The 20,373-nt window shown below is 53.0% G+C and overlaps 1 protein-coding gene across 7 annotated transcripts in view; it reads left to right on the top strand.

The window, feature by feature from the left end:
- Positions 1-20,373, top strand: part of MSI2 (musashi RNA binding protein 2) — a 391,573-nt gene that overhangs the window by 330,557 nt on the left and 40,643 nt on the right. For 6 of the 7 annotated variants that reach the window (XM_027624505.2, XM_027624504.2, XM_027624507.2 and 3 more), the window contains exon 10: positions 9,942-10,016. In XM_027624505.2, the coding sequence (XP_027480306.1) occupies positions 9,942-10,016 (75 nt within the window). Of the gene's footprint in view, positions 1-9,941; positions 10,017-13,687; positions 15,352-20,373 lie in introns of those variants that run through there. The other variant, XM_027624511.2, reaches the window with a different exon arrangement.

Here is a 20,373-nt window from a genome sequence, read left to right as displayed (position 1 = left end):
TACCATATGTTATATACCAAGAGAAGTTCCAAATGAATTAATAGTTGTAAATTCTTAAAATCAAATTTTAAAAGAGTTGCCTCCTGCCGGTTTTTGGAGTCTTGAATTTTAAACGGTGAGTATAAAGGTCCTGGGGCATAAAATGGGAACCTTCTTAGGATCAGATCTTCAGGAAGTGCCGCTGCCTTTAGGAGTCTAACTTGATGCCCTTGGCAGGCTGGGAAGAATGACCTGTTTTCTTCAGGGGGAAGCAGAGGTATACAGCGAAGCCAGCTTGTTCATGTCAATTGCCAGAGAGCAAAGGTGCAGCAGTTCTGTTCGCCCCAGTCTGCAAGCAAGGGCCGGGGGCCCACATCTCTACAGACACCCAAGCTCGGATCCCTGAACAGAGGGCACCCAGTGGTTTCATAATGGGAGCCAAGGCGGGGAGGCTTTGTTGAATGCAGGAGGTGCTCACCGGCAGTCGGCTTTGAGCACCTGCTTGCTGCGTGCGTGCCCTGCCCTGGGCTGGCACGGGGAGACAGTGCTTGACAAGGCGGATGTGGTCCCTGCCCTCTGGAGCTTGTGGTCTAGTGAGTGTGATAACAGCTAACAGCTAATCCTACGGATAGCTAGTTAGTCATAATAGAGTTTGGGGGTGCCATAAGAGCACATCATGAAGAGTGGAAATTAGACTGAGGAATCAGGGAATACCTCCCTGAGGAGGTGACCTGTTCGCCATGCTAAGAAGGATGCCCAAGCTCAGAGTGATCCAGACAGGACTAGCCTTGCAAGGCGAGGATCCTAGTGGGGAACACTGAGAGCCCCCTGGCCTGGCTGAGGGGCCAGGTTCCCGCAGGGCCTGTGTGAGGAGGGGTGCTGGGCTCAGAGCCTCCAGGATGGGCTTTGACCCCGGCTGGTGGTAGGCAAACCCACGTGGTCCGTGTGTTTCTCCAGGTGCCATCCTGTTGGCTCCTGTTTATTGAGGGATGGATATGTGATGAATGGCGGGGGCTTACTCCTCTGCCCCCGCTTTTTCCCTGTCTCTCCTGGTTGAAGTCATGACTTCTCTGAGCTGCAGTAAAGAAGTAATTGTTGGTTAAAAATGTTGTGGTGAATCTGTTAGTCCTTGAGTGAGAACCTCCCCCTCCCCCTCCCACTGACACCCCTGCTGCTTAAGGCTTTTGCCTTTGGCCCATGTAGCTCTGTTGAGACTGCCACCAGGCAGAAGCCCCAGACCCCAGCCAGCCCCACTCACATCACAGAGGCTTTCCTCCTCCTCTGGTCAAGCAGAGAGCCCTTGAGATGGAATTGATGGTGTCAGGCCAGCTTCCCCCAAGGTAGGGGCTGTGTAAGCCAGTGGGTTGGGACTTCAGAACCAGGGGATCTGGATTCCTCGCCCCCTGAGCTGCATGACTTGGGACAAGTGCCAACAGCTCTGTCCTTCAGTTACCCCATCCTTAGAGAGGGATGTGGGACACTCTCACCTCATGGGGCTGTTGAGGATCAATGAAACCATCTTGTGCCTCGCCAGCACTGTATTTCGTCAAATCCAAGGTGCTGTGGGTGGTGAAATGCATCTTTGTACAAACATTCAGAAAGAAAAATACAGATGCTGTTAATTAAACTGGACCAAGGCTTTCTTACCACAATGACTTGTGAGATAGAGCTCCTTTCAGAGACATTAAGATGTGAAAAAAATGTATGTCTTCTGATCAACAAAACACAGTAGGATATACTCAAACTGGGAGCTCTTCTTAGTAAAGCCGTGGGGAGCCCGAGGCATTCCCACCCGAGCAAGTGCCCAACGCCCTTCCATGGGGCATCCCTTCCTGCCAGCGGCCAGGAACACAGCCGGACCTGCAGGTGTGGCTTGCACTGTGGCATCTGCCGCCTTCTCCGTTGAGACCCCTAGGCCAAGGAGTTGGATCATCTTTGAGTTTCTGTGATCTGTGCGCTGGGCTCCAGGCCTCATCAGCCGCCGGGCCTCCTGAGTCCCCAGCCACGGTGGTGAGGTCCTTCAGGCACCTGCTGAGACGGGCCTCCTGAGAGCTCCCAAAGTATGCCCCCAGCCAGGAACCAGTTCAGCCCGAGGTCCAGGCAGAGAAGGGGTGAAGCGGGCACAGCACCCAGGGAACCCAACACACAGTCTCAAGGCCTGGCTGGCCTCTCACCTCCTCAGCCACACTGGAGACTCCTGACGCTGCCCTCGGCTTCTCCCATTGGCAGAGCCTGGCATCCTGGGCCTCTAGATACTCTGGGCGAGTAGAGTGCCATCTGCTATGTTGAGACCGAAGCCCTTGCTTCTTGCTTCTTCCCTCTAAAATGGTCGCACTGAGCAGCATCTGATCCTTTCCTAGGTTGGGGATGGCCTCACATGTCCCCACAAGTCACCTAGGTCACCCCGTCCGTGGTGCATATCTGTCCTGGAATCGCCACCATCACCCGTCACCTGTCCATGTCATCACCGCTGTCATCATCAGCCACAGTTTGGTTGATGAACTCGGCGCAGAACAACGTTTGTTAAAAGTTCATTAATGAAATAAAGGTTTAGTGCTGTAAATTTTTGTTGTCGGAAGAGCAGAAAAATGTCTAACACTTGGACAGGTTTTTCGAAGTGAGACTATACACCATTAAAGCTTTTCAGTCCATTCTCACAAGTGTTTCCCAAGTACCTACTAATGGCCAGGCACTGTTCTAGGCGCTGAGGATGCCTCAGAGCATCTCAGGGAGCTGACGTTCTAGTGAGACAGCAGATACGCTGGTCTGTAAATGACTTGGAAACTGTGAAACTAATTTTTAAATATCCCTTAAGATTTTTTCCATACTTTGGGGAGGTCTCGTCAAAGGGAGGCTGACAAGCGTATAGTTACACAGTTATGTTTGCTTGATCTCTCTTGATGTGGCTGCATCCATCCTTGGGAGGAAACCTACAGCTGTTTTGGTTTTAGCTTTCACAGCCTTTGACAGAGTCATAGAATAATCAGCCCACTTGGGGAATTCCTTAAAAAAGAATGTAGGAGAGAAGAGGAGGGGGTCTCCTCAGACCAGCTCTCCCAACCTTCGAGCTAAACAAAACGAAAATCAGCGAAGACCCTTGGAAAGGTCTTTCTGCAGCCCTTCAGACTTTGTTCTGCTGTCTCGTGCCCTAGACTCTCTGGTTTTTCTTCATGAAAGTGGACTCAATAAAAGCAAATGTGATTATTGTTGATATATTTTATTCCTTTTGGGCCTACTCTGCCCTCAGCCACTTAATCCTACTGCCTCTAACTGTCTTGACCTGGCTGGGCACACACTACTGAACATGCTTGATACCACTGGTAGAGAAATACCTCATTGCTGAGGCCTTGAAGGAAAGCTTCGCCCCGCGGGCCCGGAAATAGTGCAACTCTGTAGACCAGCTGAAGAAAGCCTGAGGCATTCTTACCAGTGCTCCTACTGAGAAGTCCCTGTGAAGTCTTGACCCAGTGTTTCCCAACACTAAACCCCTCTGAAATGAAAGCAAATTAAAAAAAAAAAAAAAAAAAAAAAAAACAGCATCTAGAAGAGATGAGGATCTATAATCTGCTGGTGTGCACTAACAGATGAAAAGGAGATTGGCCTAGAACTCATCCAGGAATTCATTCAAGTAGCAGGCTATAAAATCAATGCACAGAAATCAGTGGCATTCCTATACACCAACAACAAGACAGAAGAGAGACAAATCAAGGAGTCGATCCCATTCACAATTGCACCCAAAACCATAAGATACCTAGGAATAAATTGAACCAAAGAGGCAAAGGACCTGTACTCAGAAAACTATAAAATACTCAGGAAAGAAATTGAGGAAGACACAAAGAAATGGAAAAACGTTCCATGCTCATGGATTGGAAGAACCAACATTGTGAAGATGTCAATGCTACCTAGAGCAATCTACACATTCAATGCAATCCCCATCAAAATACCATCCACTTTTTTCAAAGAAATGGAACAAATAATCCTAAAATTTGTATGGAACCAGAAGAGACCCCGAATAGCCAGAGGAATGTTGAAAAAGAAAAGCAAAGCTGGCGGCATCACAATTCCGGACTTCCAGCTTTATTACAAAGCTGTCACCATCGAGACAGTATGGTACTGGCACAAAAACAGACACATAGATCAATGGAACAGAATCGAGAGCCCAGAAATGGACCCTCAACTCTATGGTCAACTTATCTTTGACAAAGCAGGAAAGAATGTCCAGTGGAAAAAAGACAGCCTCTTCAACAAATGGTGTTGGGAAAATTGGACAGCCACATGCAGAAGAATGAAACTGGACCATTTCCTTACACCACACACAAAAATAGACTCCAAATGGTTGAAAGACCTAAACGTGAGACAGGAGTCCATCCAAATCCTAAAGGAGAACACAGGTAGCAACCTCTTCGACCTCAGCCGCAGCAACTACTTCCTAGAAACATCACCAAAGGCACAGGAAGCCAGGGCAAAAATGAACTATTGGGATTTCATCAAGATAAAAAGCTTTTGCACAGCAAAAGAAACAGTCCACAAAACCAAAAGACAACCGACAGAATGGGAGAAAATATTTGCAAATGACATATCAGATAAAGGGCTAGTATCCAAAATCTATAAAGAACTTATCAAACTCAACACCCAAAGAACAAATAATCCAATCAAGAAATGGGCAGAAGACATGAACAGACATTTTTCCAAAGAAGACATCCAAATGGCCAACAGGCACATGAAAAAGTGCTCATCGCTCGGCATCAGGGAAATCCAAATCAAAACCTCAATGAGATACCACCTCACACCCGTCAGAATGGCTAAAATTAACAAGTCAGGGAACGACAGATGTTGGCGGGGATGTGGAGAAAGGGGAACCCTCCTACACTGTTGGTGGGAATGCAAGCTGGTGCAACCCCTCTGGAAAACAGTATGGAGGTTCCTCAAACAGTTGAAATTAGATCTACCATTCGATCCAGCAATTGCACTGCTGGGTATTTACCCCAAAGATACAAATGTAGGGACCCGAAGGGGTACGTGCACCCCAATGTTTATAGCACCAGTGTCCACAATAGCCAAACTGTGGAAAGAGCCAAGATGTCCATCGACAGATGAATGGATAAAGAAGATGTGGTATATATACACAATGGAATATTATGCAGCCATCAAAAGGAATGAGATCTTGCCATTTGCAACGACGTGGATGGAACTGGAGGGTGTTATGCTGAGTGAAATAAGTCAATCAGAGAAAGACATGTATCATATGACCTCACTGATATGAGGAATTCTTAATCTCAGGAAACAAACTGAGTGTTGCTGGAGTGGTTGGGGGCGGGAGGGATGGGGTGGCTGGGTGATGGACATTGGGGAAGATATGTGCTACGGTGAGCGCTGTGAATTGTGTAAGACTGTTGAATCAGATCTGTACTTCTGAAACAAATAACGCAACATATTTTAAGAAAAAAGAAAAAGAAGAAGATAGCAGGAGAGGAAGAATGAAGGGGAGTAAGTCAGAGGGGGAGACGAACCAGGAGAGATGATGGACTCTGAAAAACAAACTGAGGTTTCTGGAGGGGAGGGGTTGGGGGGATGGGTTAGCCTGGTGATGGGTATTGAGGGGGGCACATTCTGCATGGGGCACTGGGTGTTATGAACAAACAATGAATCATGTAACAGTACACCAAAACAAATTATGTAATGTATGGTGATTAACATAACAATAAAAAATTTTAAAAAAAAGAAGAAAAGAAAAGGAGATTGGCTGGTATGTAGAGCTGCATGTCTAGACTCATTTGTAATTTCAACGGGGATTTGTCTTTCCCCAAAATATCTGTTGAGGTCGTTCCCAAGGAGGTCTCCATTTGTTCAGCTGTTTCCTGGTGGACAGAGGAAACTCAAAATTCAGCTCTTCAGTTTCCTTCTAGGACAACACAGTGCACCAGCACTTTCTGTGGTGGTAGAAGGGGCCTCTGTCTGTGCTGCCCAAGATGGTAGCCACTAGCTAATGTGGCTACTGAGCATTTAAGATGTGGCTTATACTACTGAGGAACTGGGGTTTTCATCATAGTTTAGACTTAAATTTAAATTGGACAACATAAGCCTAAAGATGCTCCTATGGCTCGGAATGACTCTGGGCCCGAGCATCTGAGTAGACTTTGGCCTTCACGTCCCAGCCTGGGAAGGGCTCTGGGCACTAGGTGTTACATCTGGATGCATCCCTCATGGAGCCAACATGGCGTGCCGGGCAGTGCTCTGCATACCACGTGGCATATATGTCACACTCTGGCAGGTCCCTGGATAAACAGCCCTTGTCTCTTGTCCTTTCAATTCGGGGTCCTGGTGGGAGCAATTTTCCATGACTGAGTAGCTGAGTCACAGAGCCCGGGAGAGGATGAGTCATGTGCCCACCTAGAATGCAAACATGTTTCAGGGTTAGAGCCAGCATCTCCTAGAGTTGGAGCAAAGATCGAGAACCACGATTCTGAGAACTCTGCCAGCATCCCCAAAAGGGGGCCCTGAAATGATCTGACTGGCAAATTTGAGTAGTTGTTGATTTCTGAGTTCCTTTTTTTTTTCCCACAACGGAAAGCCTATCTGCCAGAAAGGTGGTCATCCAGGCAGCAGGCTTAGTTTTTCCTTTAGTGACAAGAGATAATTACTGTGGGATTGATCAGGCGTCCAGAGTACTGGAGCACATAAATTGGGCAGTGGCCAGTGCGGGCGGGGCCCAGCTACTAATGGAAGCGGCGGCTGGGTCATCTCGCTGTAATATGGCTTGATGGAGCATTCACATCGGTCTGCTGTAATGTGCTATTGATATGCAGCCAGCCAATTTCCCTGTGTGGCTGGGGCTGGGAGCCGTTGGAGCAGAGCTGGGCTGCACAGCAGTAAATGAAGAGGAAAATTGAAGTAATGTTGTATTATAAATTTATGATTTCATCTGCCTGACCCAGAGGATGTTCGTGATGGGGGCTGGAGATCAGATCCCCCACTCCGGCAGATGCCAAATTCTCGTCTTTGTTGTGCAGGAGACAATATTGACATGTCCAGGAAGATTGGGGTGAGGCCCCAAATTGGGGTGAACTCGACCATGCTTGTCTTCCTTCTTGTCGAAGACTGCCGTGTGCCAGGAAGAAGGTGGCCGGAGTCCGGGAGGGGCTGGGCGTCCCACCCGCTCCCCACCCCACCTGCCCCGAGGGAGGCTTGAAGGTGACCCATGGGCCTACACTTACGCTGTCAGATTAAAATATTTCAGACCCCTAGTGCTGAAGTTAGAAGCAAAGGAGTCATTTTTCACCAGGAAAGGCCCTAGGCAGCGGTGATTTGGCTGTTTGCATATAATCCGTTTATCAATAGTGTTGAAATAATGGTTTAAGAAATCTAGTCATGAAAGATCTGATTTGAGAGTGGGTGATTAATTCGGAAGAGAACTGAGCTGGCCAGCCATGAAATAAATACCAAGGGAGAAGCCAATGTGCGTGCATCCACTTAAGACCTCTTGGGCTCCCCCGCTTCCTCTCCGTCCCTCTGTCCCTCTCTTTCCCCACCGGGGGGCCAGAGCTGAGCGTCACCCTTGGAGAGCCTGCTCCTCGGCAGGCAGAGCAAAGCCGTGCAGTCATCCCGCTGGTGTGGGCAGCCCTGTGCCAGGGAGACCCCGAGCACCGGGAGATAGCGCACCCGGAAGGAGCAGGCGCAGGGCGCTTTTGACGTGGAAACGGGTCAGTCGGCCAGTGAGTTGTGACTGCTCGTTTGGAAAGGCTCTGGCCAAACGGGAAGGGAAGGGAGCCACGGGGAGTCTCAGTCGAGAATGCTGTAAGGGACCCACAGAGCTTTGTACAGATGGCAAGACTCAAGCTGTCAGAGGACGAGGAAGACCCCCCCCACCAAAGGGCATGGCCTTGGGCCAGAGGCAAGCCTGGACCCCAAGACTCCTGACACCCACAAGAGCAAGCCTCTCTTCTCGGTCCAATGACAGATCCACTGGTCAAGCGGAGGCTGTGACACAAACACACGTGGGCAGGTGAGGAAAGGTGGGTCCCATCTCTGGCCCTCTAAGGCATACGAGCTCTATGCACAGGCAGCAGGAAGACCTGCCAACGTGAACACACAATGCCCGAGGGCACCCGAGTTGGAACTGCGTGAATGCTCCTGTTCCGTTAGCCCTCACCGCAGGTCAGAAGATGCTTGCGACGCACCCACGTGCACTCGGGACGCGGGTGATGAGACCCCAGAGCCCATATTTGGGGGGTGTCCGTGGCTGTCTCGAGCTGCTGCCCTTGTGGCTGGAGCGCAGGAAGACTCTGACAGACCCCACCCATCAAAGCCACTCTCTACCAGCATCTTGGTGGCAAGCCACGGAAACAACTCTGGCTGCTGCAAGCCAAAAAGGAGATGATTGGAAGGGGCTCGTCAGCGCATGGAGTTGCCGAGAAGGCTGGGGAATGGGCAGTAACTGGGGAGGTGGGTGGTCAGCCACAGCCGTGACCCAGGGACAACCTAGGAATGACCTGGTCGAGGGGGGGTCCCCTGTTGCCACCACTGTGTGCTGGGCTCATGCTAAAGGCACCAGAATAAATTCTGAATCACTGTCTCCTCCTCTGCCCCACTAGCCTGAGCAGTGGATCCAAGGAGGACTTCCCTGGGCCAAACCCAGGTTCACAACCTGCTTTCCCGCTGCCTGGCTCAGAGAGAGCAGGAGGGGGCCCTCTTCTGCTTCCAGGATGGGAGGCAGGCCTCTCTCTAAGACTCAAACTCAGAGGAGGGATTCAGGGACTGGGCAGCCAAGAAACAGCCACAAATATCCACCTCGGAAGTCAAAGCAAAAGTCCAGCTGTTGGTGGTGCTTGGGTGGTTGGTGATAGTGGTGGCGGGAGGCTGGCCGCGGAGGTATGTGAAGAGCGTGAATGTACTGGGTCTCCCACACACCGAGTGGACAGAGGCAACGTGAGCCTGGTGGGATGGGAACGAGGGGGACCCATGGGTCCCCTGGGGCTGGCAGAATCGGTCCAAGAGGGCTGCACACTGGCCTTCTCTGTCACCTGAGCCCAGAGGCGGGGACATAAATGGTGAAGTAGCCTGAGCGAGCACAATGCAGGGTGGAGAGCCAAGGGACTGCTCACTGGGGGTTTCATACTAGATCACAGAGGGCCACACCGGGAGCAGAACATGCCAGAGTTTCCTCATGCCCAGCCCAGCAGCCATTTCCACAGGCAGCCCACGGTTAACGGATCACCCCCGGGTTATCTGCTGAGATCATGTGGAAAATACGCTCGCTGTGAAGCACCCATTAGTTACCATGTGTGGCGTGAGGCTTCTGGGTTTGGGCCATGCTCCCTGGAGCACATTTTAACCCGAGCAGTCCCTCGTTGCCGGGGCGGGTGGGGGGAGGGCACTTGGGAAGATGCTGGCACACTGTGGAGTACCTGTGCTTGGACGCAGGCCCCCCGGGACCCTGCCTCCCCTGGGCCAGGGCTCATTAAGCCCAGTGGTTTTCTACAAGCGCAAGGTCAGCCCTGAGTTTTGCCCCCAACTCTGACCCCTGAGTGCTCCCGCTTTGTCTGCTGCGGGCACCTCTGTCTGCTGCCTCGGGAGGAGGCATTACAAGGACTTTAATCTCCTACTGTCAATAGCTTTAAGGTAAAGTACATTCAGAGTAAGCTCTCCAAATGTCAGAGCCAGGCACAGGCCCTCTGTTTGGTGCTAACGCGTGGCATTTACTCTGCAGGTTCCAGAAAGTGCGTGGGCTTTGGTGGGGTCTCTCTGCCCAAATATAGGTTAATTACCAGCAGGCTGACAGCAGTGCCCCCAGCCACAGGAGAGAGGGGACCCGAGCCCTGGGTAAAGACCCTCACGGGAGACGAATCATTTCGTGCGGGAAAATAACCCAGGCTGTCCTCACTTCTGCCCTCCCTGGGATTTCACCCCAGGGCTGAGGCAGCAGCTGTACTAATGCCCCTGTGATCTTTCTCTCTGTGTTCAAGGCTACCCCAACTTCGTGGCAACCTATGGCCGCGGCTACCCTGGATTTGCTCCTAGCTATGGCTATCAGTTCCCAGGTGAGTGTCTTTGTCTCCCGGGGCTTTGGAAGCACAGGAGATGGGCTGCATTGGAGGGGAGGCGGGAGGATCCCTAAAGAGAACACAGCTCGGACACATACGCATTCAGAAATGACCTGTAGGTGCCGAAGTTCAAACCCACTGAACTCCGGGGGCAGGATGCAGCTCAATGTCTGATTAACCGAAGTACCGCCTCCGTGCCGGGTATTTGAGAGTGGCAGCTTTCGGGGGAAGGGAAAGAGCTGAGTCAGGAGCCCTCCCTCTGCCCCCCCTTCTTTGTCTGGGGCCTGTTACAGGTTCTCTCACTGGACTGGACTCCTACCCTCTGCTTTCCTCGTCCCCCGTCTCCCTCCCCCCTACCCCCCTTCCTGTCCTCCTCCCTCCCCGCCTCCAGCTCTGCCTGGCGGCCCTGGCTTGGACACCCTTCTGTGTGTAACTGCGGTGTGCTGTTGGGGTTTGGGTTTGCTGTCCTGGGTCGGGCTGTAGATTCACCCTCCCCTGCATGTAGGCGTCAGAGACTCGAGGCAGAGCCCGCAACAATGCCCGCTTTCGTGCCCAGGCTGCCGCAGCTCCCACATAGCTGGGGGGCCTGGGACCCCCACCTGAGGTGGCAGCAAGGGCAGGCATGGTCTGGGTTGGGGGGAAGGGTGCTGAAGGAAGCAATGTTGATAGGGCTTTACTTGTCCCCTGAAGGGGTGAGTCAGCCTTTCCCAAACATGGAGTATAGACAAGAGTATATCGGGGTGCAGGGGTGCTTGGGGGTGTGTGTGTACAGGGGACAGCTGGAGTTTCTAGAAAAGGCATTAGGAATGGCGTTTTGTCCTCTTGGGTTCTCTGCTGAGGAAGGAGGCTCCCTCGGAAGCTGGGCTTCCAGCAGTTTCACTCCTGGTTGATCATCCTGCCTGGACCCAGAGGCCTTGGAGGCCCAGGGAGCATAGGCATGGCCCTTAGAGGATCCTGTCCTGAAGCCAGGGAGGAGGGCCAGGGAGAGGTGCGTGAGGGTCTCACCCAGTGTTTGCACACCTCCGACTGAGTGTTGGGGTGGGGTAAGGGTGACTCAACAGGAAGCCAGGAAGCATTTGGGGCACTTAGAGCCATGCCCGGTGGAGGACAGATCCTCCATCAGCGACGGAAGCCCCAGGCTCTTTCCCATGGCCACAGCAGGTCACCCAGTATCTCTGGGCCTCATCTCTGTCTTCTGTAAACAGGGGGTTTGGGCAGGATAGTCCCTGGGGTCTGTGCACCCTTCCGATTGTGGGGGTGAGGGGTAGGGGAGGCAGATACAGTAGCAGCTGTTCCAGATGGGGGAGTGTGAGTGGGGGAGACTCCCCCATGAGCGTGTCCCCTGGGGCCAGTGTCTGCACGGGGGGGGGGGGGGGGTGGCTCTTGAAGCAGGGCAGTGGGCGCTACAACCAGAGAAGTCTGCCCCTCCAGTAGGTTTTCCCATGTACAGATGGGGACCCCAAGGCCTAGAGAGGTAGAAAACCCTGTTCCAGGGCTCATTAGCAGCAAGGAGCAGGGCTGCGATTTAGACCCAGGTGGTCTGGCTCTTAACTCCCATGTTCCTCTCTCTAGCATCCGTCTGTCCAGGACGATCCCACTAACCACACATAGCTACTATAATTTAGATTTAAATGAAAATGAAGTAAAATGAGAATTCCAGTTTCTCCGTCACACTAGCCACGCTTCACTTAGCAGCCACATGTGGCTAGTGGCTACTGTTAGCACAGCCTGTAGAACATTTCTACAAAAGTTCTGTTGGAAGGCACCATTCTGGAGCATAAAGGGGGAGGGGTGCATGGTCCACACACATACATGCATGCATACACACTGTCCCTCCCAGGGAGGCCTGGCGTGTCATCATCCCTACTCATTTCTTGCCCGTCCTCCTCAGCCCAGAAGCTGGTGGTAGTTTTAGGAAAGCCTTTCATCTCCTTCCCTCCCCTGGCTTCCTCACCAGGGTACAAGAAGACATATAGGCTCCCGTCCTGCCTCGCTGAGAGCACCATACCACTCTGCACACCTGGTGTGGCTTTGCCTGCCTTCACAATCAGGTTGCCATTGCCCCCTCAGTGCAGTACTAGTCCCAGGCAGGGAGAGTTGGGGGATCCTAACATGGAATAATTTGGGGGGTGACAAAATGGATTCCATGCTGAGGGCTCTGTCTCAGGGATCTGTGTTTTAGGATCTGTCCTCAGCAGACATGTATGCAAGACAGAGATACAAAAGTGACCGACCAAGGCTGGGTAGGATGAGATAGTCTCCCAGCTGTGCCCAGCCCTTCAGCTTTAGCCAAGGCTTTGGGAACAGAGCAGGAGTGTGAGGGACCTGGTGTGGGCTAGGAGTGACCGTGTCCAGGGTCTGTTTGTCACGGTCACTAGCTCCTGCAGCTCAACGAAGTCAGCTGGATTTGATTAGGGCAGGAGTGGGGCGTTAAAATGTCTGGACAGGGGCTCCCTGACCCGTGGGACATGGCTGTTCTCTCCTCCCCCAGCCATCAGATTCTCCATTCCCCATCCTTCCAGTTCTCACCTTGAAGGTCTCTTGTATGTCCTCACCGATGGCCACAAAGAGGCTGTCGATGGCCACAAGAGTGAGGCCACGTGCTGTTAGGGAGGGTCCGTGTGTGGAATAGCCCCAGGCCGTGAAGGGGGTGGCCCAATGGCTGGACCTGGCTGCCACTCTGTCCGCTGTCCCCAAGCAGTCCCCCATGGTATTCCAGTCAAGAGCTCATGACGTGGTGGCTCCCCTCAAAAACCAAACTTGACCCTGCCTGGAGCCTCCAGCCCGGGCCAGGGTCTCTGAGTCAGGGGAGCTTTGGAACATTCTGACATCCATCTCTTGCCCCGTGCCAATAAGGAGTGTTTTGGAGGCTCTGGTGAGGAGGAGGTTGGGGTGGAGAGGGACGGCCCGGCAGAGGGTGGCCCAAATCTGCCCTCTGCTCACCCTGTCCGGTTGACTTCTCCCTGCACCCTGGGGTCCTGTGAGCCAGTGACATCCGCACAGCTGTCCCCACCAAACTGCCCTGAGGTTTCTTTGTGATCTTTCTTTTCCGTGTCCTCACCATCTACCACTTCACCCACGTCCCACCTCCAGGCTCTCACAGTGTGTGTGGACGCCGCCCCCCTCCCAGCCCCTCTCTGGACCCATCCTAGTGGGGCAGTGTGAGCACTAGCCAGGACGCCCCCGAGAGCTGCTAAGGTTCTTCATCCTGTGTGTGTTCACTCACAGACCATGGACCCGGGGTCCCCTGTCAGGACACAGGGCCCTGCGTTTCCCCTGCACAGGCCCTCTCTGTGAATACCCACCTCCTCTCCTGGGCCGCACAGCTGAGGCGAACCAGTGCCCACCTCTGCCCACCTTTAGGGTTCGATGCGATTAAATGAGATGCTCCAATAAAGAGGGCTCGACATCTATGGATAATTCTTAGAGTGAGGTGTAGTTCTTTTCTAGAAAGAATGAAGGATGACCCACCACTTATGGAAGTGGTTCCTACTTCCCAGGCCCAGGTGTCCACTGCGTGCACCCCCACCCTGCCCCCCCCAGGATCAATACTGGGGCTCAAATAATTATGATCCTCACTGGTGGCCTCCCGTTTCCTCTCTCCCCGCCCCCCCCCCGGACTCATTTCAGTTTAATCTGTTAATTTCTGTTCTTATTTCACTTTGCAGACTATTTGCCGATTTCACAAGACATAATTTTTATCAACTAGCTCTTAAGAGAGGCATAACACATTGGGGTTTGCTACCATTACTAGAGAGAGGACACAGTCCCGGCCGGGGCCACCCCAGCTGCTCTCAGTGTCCACTGAGGCTGTCCTAGCTGCCTGTTTGAACGAATGTTCTTTTTCTCATTTTTAATTCTTGGAAAAGACTCATGTCCTCATTGCTTCTCAATTTAAAAAAAAATTTTTTTTCCTTCTACGGTCCCCTCCCATTTTGCTTCTTGTACACACTGTGAACGTCCCTCCACCCCACCCCACCCCACCCCCACCTGGAATGTAACGGGGCCAGAGGGAAACTTCTCACAAACTTTGTAGAGCCTCCTCAGGGGAATCCAGGAAACAGACATCAGATTATTTTAAATAGCAACCAAATCAGCTTCTTGGGGCATTTCATGGAGTGAGCTTTTAGCGCTGGTGGCCCACAGGCGTTGGGGATGTGTGACTTGGAGCACCTGTGTCCTGGGGTGGACAGTACCAACAGTGAACGAACACACACACACATGCACGCGCGCGCGCGCGCGCACACACACACACACACCTGTTCTGTAAATACTAATGTGAAAAACGTCATCTGGAAGAAAAACTATATCTGGAAAACCATCATGATCTGGTTATGTTTGTGTTTGGGGGCCAGTCCCTCCGTGGCCGTTAACCATAATCATGAGTACACGTGACCTTGAGAAGGGCCGGTGTCGTTACTGGGGCACTGCTACATCTCAGGCACTGTGGCCACAGACCCACGCCAGGCCCCTCCTTCCCCAGCACCCCGTCCACACTGGCCTTGCAGTCACTGCTGGGATCAGGGCCTCTGGGCCCGCCAGGGTAGCAGATGACAGAACACACGGGGCCGATCCAGATCGGGCTGGCACCCCCGATGATCAGTCACTATGAGAAGGCCTTGCTTTTCCCATGGTCCCAAGCCCCTCCACTCCCCCGTTTGAAATAGCCGCACGGGCTTGGATTCGTGAAGTACAGCTCAGCAGCCACCCCCTTGTTTACGTTCATAGTTTGTGAGAAGTGACCCGCGTGCTTCCACTGGATGCATTTGATGTGAGCAAATCCATCTGTTCGAATGTCACTGTCCTTGAGACCCAACCAGTGTGGTTTTGCTCATCTCATTAAAGATGCTTGATGTAATCGTTGGTTAGTTTCCTGTTATTTTCCCGCAGGCTTTTTCATGAGTGCTATTTTTTTTTAACAATTCTTTATGGCTACCCCCCCACCCCCACTTTTATTTTGTTCTGCTATGAATTGCTTTGCTTTGGCGAACTTGTCCTAGTATGCTCACCTCACCCACGTTTTAACCATTGTGAATTTTCTTCATCTCTGTAAATAGTTCATCTGTGCTTCTCCTAATGACGTTTTATTTTTTTCCCCTTGTAAGCGACTGAGGTAGAAAAATAAATTGTTTACCACGGACATGCTGTGTGCTGCTGTCTCTTAGCCTGACAGTGTCCTGTTCTCGCTCCGGGGGAGGTGAATGCTAGACTAAATAACTGGTCCCCATAACAGCCTAGCGCAGTCTGTGAAAGCACGCGGACTCCCCCTGGCTTCTGCCTGTCCCCAGCCCTCCCTGCTGCCTCACGTCCCCCGCACTTGCTCGGGGTGGTCCTGTCCTTGAGCAGAGGGGCAGAGCATCTGCGTGCAGCAGCTGTGTGGTCCCCACCCCCCGTGCCCCTTGTCTGCCATCACTCTTGCCCCCCCGGGGAAGATGCCACTGGAACATCTGGAGCCCCTCTCACATCTGTGCACCAGGTGTGCGTGAGCTCGTGCTCATGCTTGTGCACGCTGGCTGACGTGCAGTTTGCCCATGGTTTGCCTCGCTGACTCCCCTGAACGGTGCAGGTTGGGGGAGGCTCCGGCGTTGCTAGACGTGAAGCTAGAAGGACCTCATTCCCAGGTCCCCCACTTGGCCATGTAGTACCATGTGACCTGGAGGGAGTGATGTAGCCCTTTCAGCCCTGGGAATAATAAGAGTGCCTCGGTAGGTTGTTACAACTAAGTAGGATAATGGGCACGTGTCAGCGTGCCTTGTAAATTGGTAAATGCTGTGCAGCTAGAAGTTTTAGAAATCGTGTTCTTATTATGCCGCTCTCCAGAGTGGTTGTCTCTTCCTCGTCAACCTCAGTGGAGCTGCCTATTGGTGGCTCTGTTTATCAGTGAAAGAAACGCTATGGGATCCGCCAAGTGAAGCCAGAGAAGTGCCGGGACTTCTTTCCCGCCCTCATGCCCCACCCTTGCTCCTCCATCCCTCCCCATTTACTCATGGTCAGGCACTTGATTACATACCAGCTCTCTGGACATGAATGAGACTCCCTCCTTCAAGGTGCTCATAGTCCAGCTGGGGGAGAGAGAGCCACTCATCAGACCCACTGACCATCATGAGACAAGTGCTTAGCTAGAAAGAGGTGATGGCTCTTTGCTACAAGGGGACAACGGTGGCTGCTTGTCCAGCTTAGGGTGCTGTCAGGAACAGCCCCGTAGAGAAGGTGACATCAGAGCTGGCTCTTGCAAAGTCAAATAAAATCAGCTATGTAAAGAAGGCAAGGAAATATATCCCAGGCAGAGAAAGAAAGAACACACAAAAGTAAGAAAACACAAAGTAGTGATGATCTAAACAAAATAAGAATTTGTTTCTCTCTCTCATGTAAAAGAAGCCTTTGGTTTTGGTTTCACAGTATTAGAGGTCTGGGTTTCTTTTATCTTCATGCTCTTATTCTCTTCAACATAAGACTCTACCTCATAGTCTAAGGAGGCTGCCCAAGCTCCGGCCATTCCATACTCATCCCAGAAGAGCACATCTCTTCCCTTTAATACTACTTCTCAGAAGTCAAGTGTGGCACTCTGCTTACATCCCATTGATCAGACTTTACTTACTCACATGACCAGTTTTAGCTGCAAGGGATCCTCAGAAATGTCTTTATTTCAGGTAACCACATACTAGCTAAAAACAGGGGATTCTGTACTAAGGAAGAAAACTGGAGTATATACGGGATAATAATAGAAGTAGAATAGTACAGGATACTTAGGAATCTGCCACAGACCTGAGAGAGGAAGCCACACAAGTCTCACGGATTATGCAGACTTCAGAGTATGGGCAGCTTGCAGGAGCGGTTTGGGGTGGAGGTGAGGGTGTGGAGGCCGAGGCTAAAGAGGGCGGCAGGGCTGAGTCATGGTGGGCTTGTGAGTCAGATTCAGCAATCGAGATTTGATCCCAAAAGCAAAAGGAAAGCCCTTAGGGGATTTTAAGTAGAGGAGCAATGTGATTCGATTGCCAAAGTGAGTCAGAGAGGTGGGGGGCCAGTGGAGAAACCACAGGGAGACCTCTGTTCCCTTCCTCTTGCACCTTCACTTCTCTCCCCTCCCCTCTGCCTCACTCTGTCTTGGCTCCATTTCACTCCCTGCCTCAGGCTGGCTGGTGGCCCTGCAGGGTCCTTCAGCTGCACTGGGGACCAACCAGGTTGGTGTCCCATAGCTCAGTGCTCCCACCTCCCTCCTAGGATGGTTCGTGAGGGAGCAGCCAGGCAATGCACCTTCTAGGTGGGGACACCCTTGGGCTCTGGTTCTGGAAGTTCCAGTTTGTGCTTCTACCTCTCCAGCGATAGAAAACAGGTTTCATCTCGGGTGTGGATATTGACTGATGGCTACTGGCCGCCTGGAGAACTGGCTTCCAAGCGATTTTGAGGCCAAGTCCTTGCTCAGCAGAAAGAGGGGCTGTGATTGGTTAGCGATGCCTGCAGGGTTGTTGGACCTGGGACTCATGCCCACTCACCACAGATTTCGCTTTCCTTATTTGGCTAATGATGGTTCTTCGGTGCTGGAGGATATTCGGTCACTCTAGAAGACGGCCATTCTGTTTCACACAGAGGGAGGTGGGTGTGGTCTGAGGAGAGGTGCAGGGCTCAGGGACACCCCGTCCCCTCTGGAGGAGAAGGCTCGGTAGGGGCTGCGGCAAGGTCAGCTCTGGTCAGGTCCAGCTGGTCTGAGCAAATACACAGGCTTAGTGGTCGGTCTTGTCCTGAAGGCCATGGCTTGAATGTGGAAAGCAGGGTGCAGAGAGCCCACGGTCTCGGGGAAGGAGTTTGCCATAAACCAGATGACTGGGGAGAGCGGCCTTGGCCATGGGGAATGGGCTGCTTCCTGAACCGGCTCACACCCAACCTTGTCAGTTCGGTCCGGCTTATGACATCTTGTGAGGTGTTCAGAGACACTGTCGGCTGCCACCCCACAGGCCTAGGATTTTGCCTGTGGGTCACCTGGACCACTGCGGGGAAACAACTCCAGAGCCCTTCCATCCAGGATTCTTCCTGCCCCCACCTCGGCCAATCTTGAACTGCTAAGACGAGGTGGTTGGCTTCCCAGCCATGGAACCTCAGGCCCATGTGCCCCGGGTGCCCATAGCGACATGTTTCGGTTCTATAAACAAACACTCCCGTGTAAAGAAGGCCCCTCGCGATGAGACAGCCCTGCAGCACTCACGCTTGTCTGCAGGCATTACGCCCTTCACAGATAGGATGGGGCAGATTTTAAATCACAAGCTAGCTCCCCCTATGGCCAGCCCACTCTCGGCACCCCACCCTACCCCCCTCCCCCCCCACCCCCACCCTGGGGCCTTATCCCCTGTTTGCATGTGAAAGGCAAGCTCAGTACGGGAAGTGGTCTGCAGCTCCGGAAGAAGACCCAGAGGGGAGATGCCGCCCCAGCCCCAACTCCTGGCTGATGGCCATGGGGGGCCGCCGTGGGGGGGGCCGTGCGTGGGCTTCACCGCAGCGCCCTCCCTCCGCATGGGGACCCAGATGCTGACGCTATTCCCAGATGAAAGCAGAGCGCAGGGCCTAATAGGCACTTAATAAATGTTTGCGGAAATGAATTGGAGCGATCTGAATTGACATGAATTGCGGGTTTCACTTTCCATCAGCTTTCCGTGCCTCTTGAAGCTCCTCAGCATAAATAAAGGGAAATGTAACTAAAGGAGCTCTCAGCTCCCCACGCGAAAGCCTGGAGCACTGTGTTCTCCCAGGGTGAAGTCCAGAGACCCAGTGCTTGCCCCCAGCTTGCTGGGAGAGTAAGGCCTCCTCTGGGCCTCTGTGTCCCCATCTGTCAAATGGGGCTATCGATCCTTGCCCTGCTCCCTTTCCTCACGTTAAGAGGGGCGGGCACTGGGATCAGGCATGATCTAGTGCTTGGGGAAAGGGAGGGTCGTGTCTGAGGAGGAGGAGACCCTGCAGGGGCAGCATGAGGGAGGCTGCGGGCCTGGCTTCCTCCCTCCTTCTCCTGGGGGCTGAGTGCCACGCCCACCGACCCCATTTCCTCTCGCACTGCTGCCCTTGCTCCGCTCCCACCTCCCGGGGTACCCGTACCCCCAGGCTCACAAAGTCCCGCTCGGCCTGCCAGCTCAAATGGAATCACCTTGCTTCAAGCCCTTCAGGTTTCATTTCCATCAGCAAAAGCACGTGAAAGCCTGCCACTCACACCACAAAACAACCACAAAATATTGAGTGTGAAATTACAGGCAGGTGGCAGTGGCAGGCCGTCCTGAGGGATGGGCAGTTCCTGCCGTCCACAGCAGCCAAGGACAAACCAGAAGGCAAAGATGCGGCCCCCAAGCCCTCCTCCTCCCCAGACTGAAAAGAAGGAGCCGGGTCCTGCCCAGAGACGCCCCAGAGTTCAGGTCAGCTCGGATCCCCTTCCCCTGAGAGATCCCAACCAGTGGGGTCACTCCCTCTCCTCCCTGTGCCTTCAGTTTTGAGGGCGGGGGCACGGGCACATATTCTGCAGTGTAATGGAAAGGGTCATCAGGGCCAGCCCCGGGGCTGGGTCCTCTGCGGGCATAGGGATGCTGAGCAAGCAGGTGAGTGATCCGAGGAGGTCAGAGCCTGGAGGACGTCCCCCATGTGGCCAGATGTGTTCCTAGGCGGTCTGACTGGTGTGCAGAGTGAGCATGGGGGAGGGAGTTGGGACTTTGCTTGGGAGGCTCTCAGGAAGGGGTGGTACCTGAACTGGGTTTTGAAGTGCAAATAGAATTTCATCAGGCAGCTGGTGAGGGAAGGATAGTCCCTATCCAGGGACCAGCAGGTTAAAGGCACAAAAGTGTCATATGTCTTCCTCCCTTGCATTCCTGCCTCTGTTCATTGTGACACCCCCCACCCCCCGCCCCTGCCCCCGGGCAGACGCTGTGCCTTTACCTGGGCCAGGACAGCTGGAGAACAGACTTTGTCATGGGGAAGCCAGGGAATGAATCTGTGGGCCAGAGATGCTGTCCCCACTTCTCCTAGGTGGCTGTTCCCGGTCAAGGCCTTTGTGGATACCACTGAGCCAGCCTCACGCACCCTGGATGCTAGCTGCCGGGGTTGGCTTCTTTGAAGGAGAGCCTTGCCCAAAAGCACTCACCCGTCGGGGAGAGGAGAGCACAGCCTGCCGATGCCCCACGGAGGCCCTGCTACCCTGCCCTGAGCCTGAGTGGGTGTTCAGCTGGTCCCAGGACACCCTTGGCGTTTCAGGGGAGGGTGTAGGGCCAGTGCCACAGCTGTCTTAGTGTTCCGTGTTCAGGACCTCTGCAGGCTTTCTTCATCTGGTCTCTGATACCAGCCTTGAGCAAGCTAGGATTCAGGTAAGGTTAGGAGCAGGAAGAGA

The sequence above is a fragment of the Zalophus californianus genome, chromosome 16 (genome assembly GCF_009762305.2).
Source record: "Zalophus californianus isolate mZalCal1 chromosome 16, mZalCal1.pri.v2, whole genome shotgun sequence".
Taxonomy (NCBI): Eukaryota; Metazoa; Chordata; class Mammalia; order Carnivora; family Otariidae; genus Zalophus; species Zalophus californianus.
Note: the sequence above shows the minus strand (reverse complement) of the source record. Positions and strands in the feature narration are given on the sequence as shown.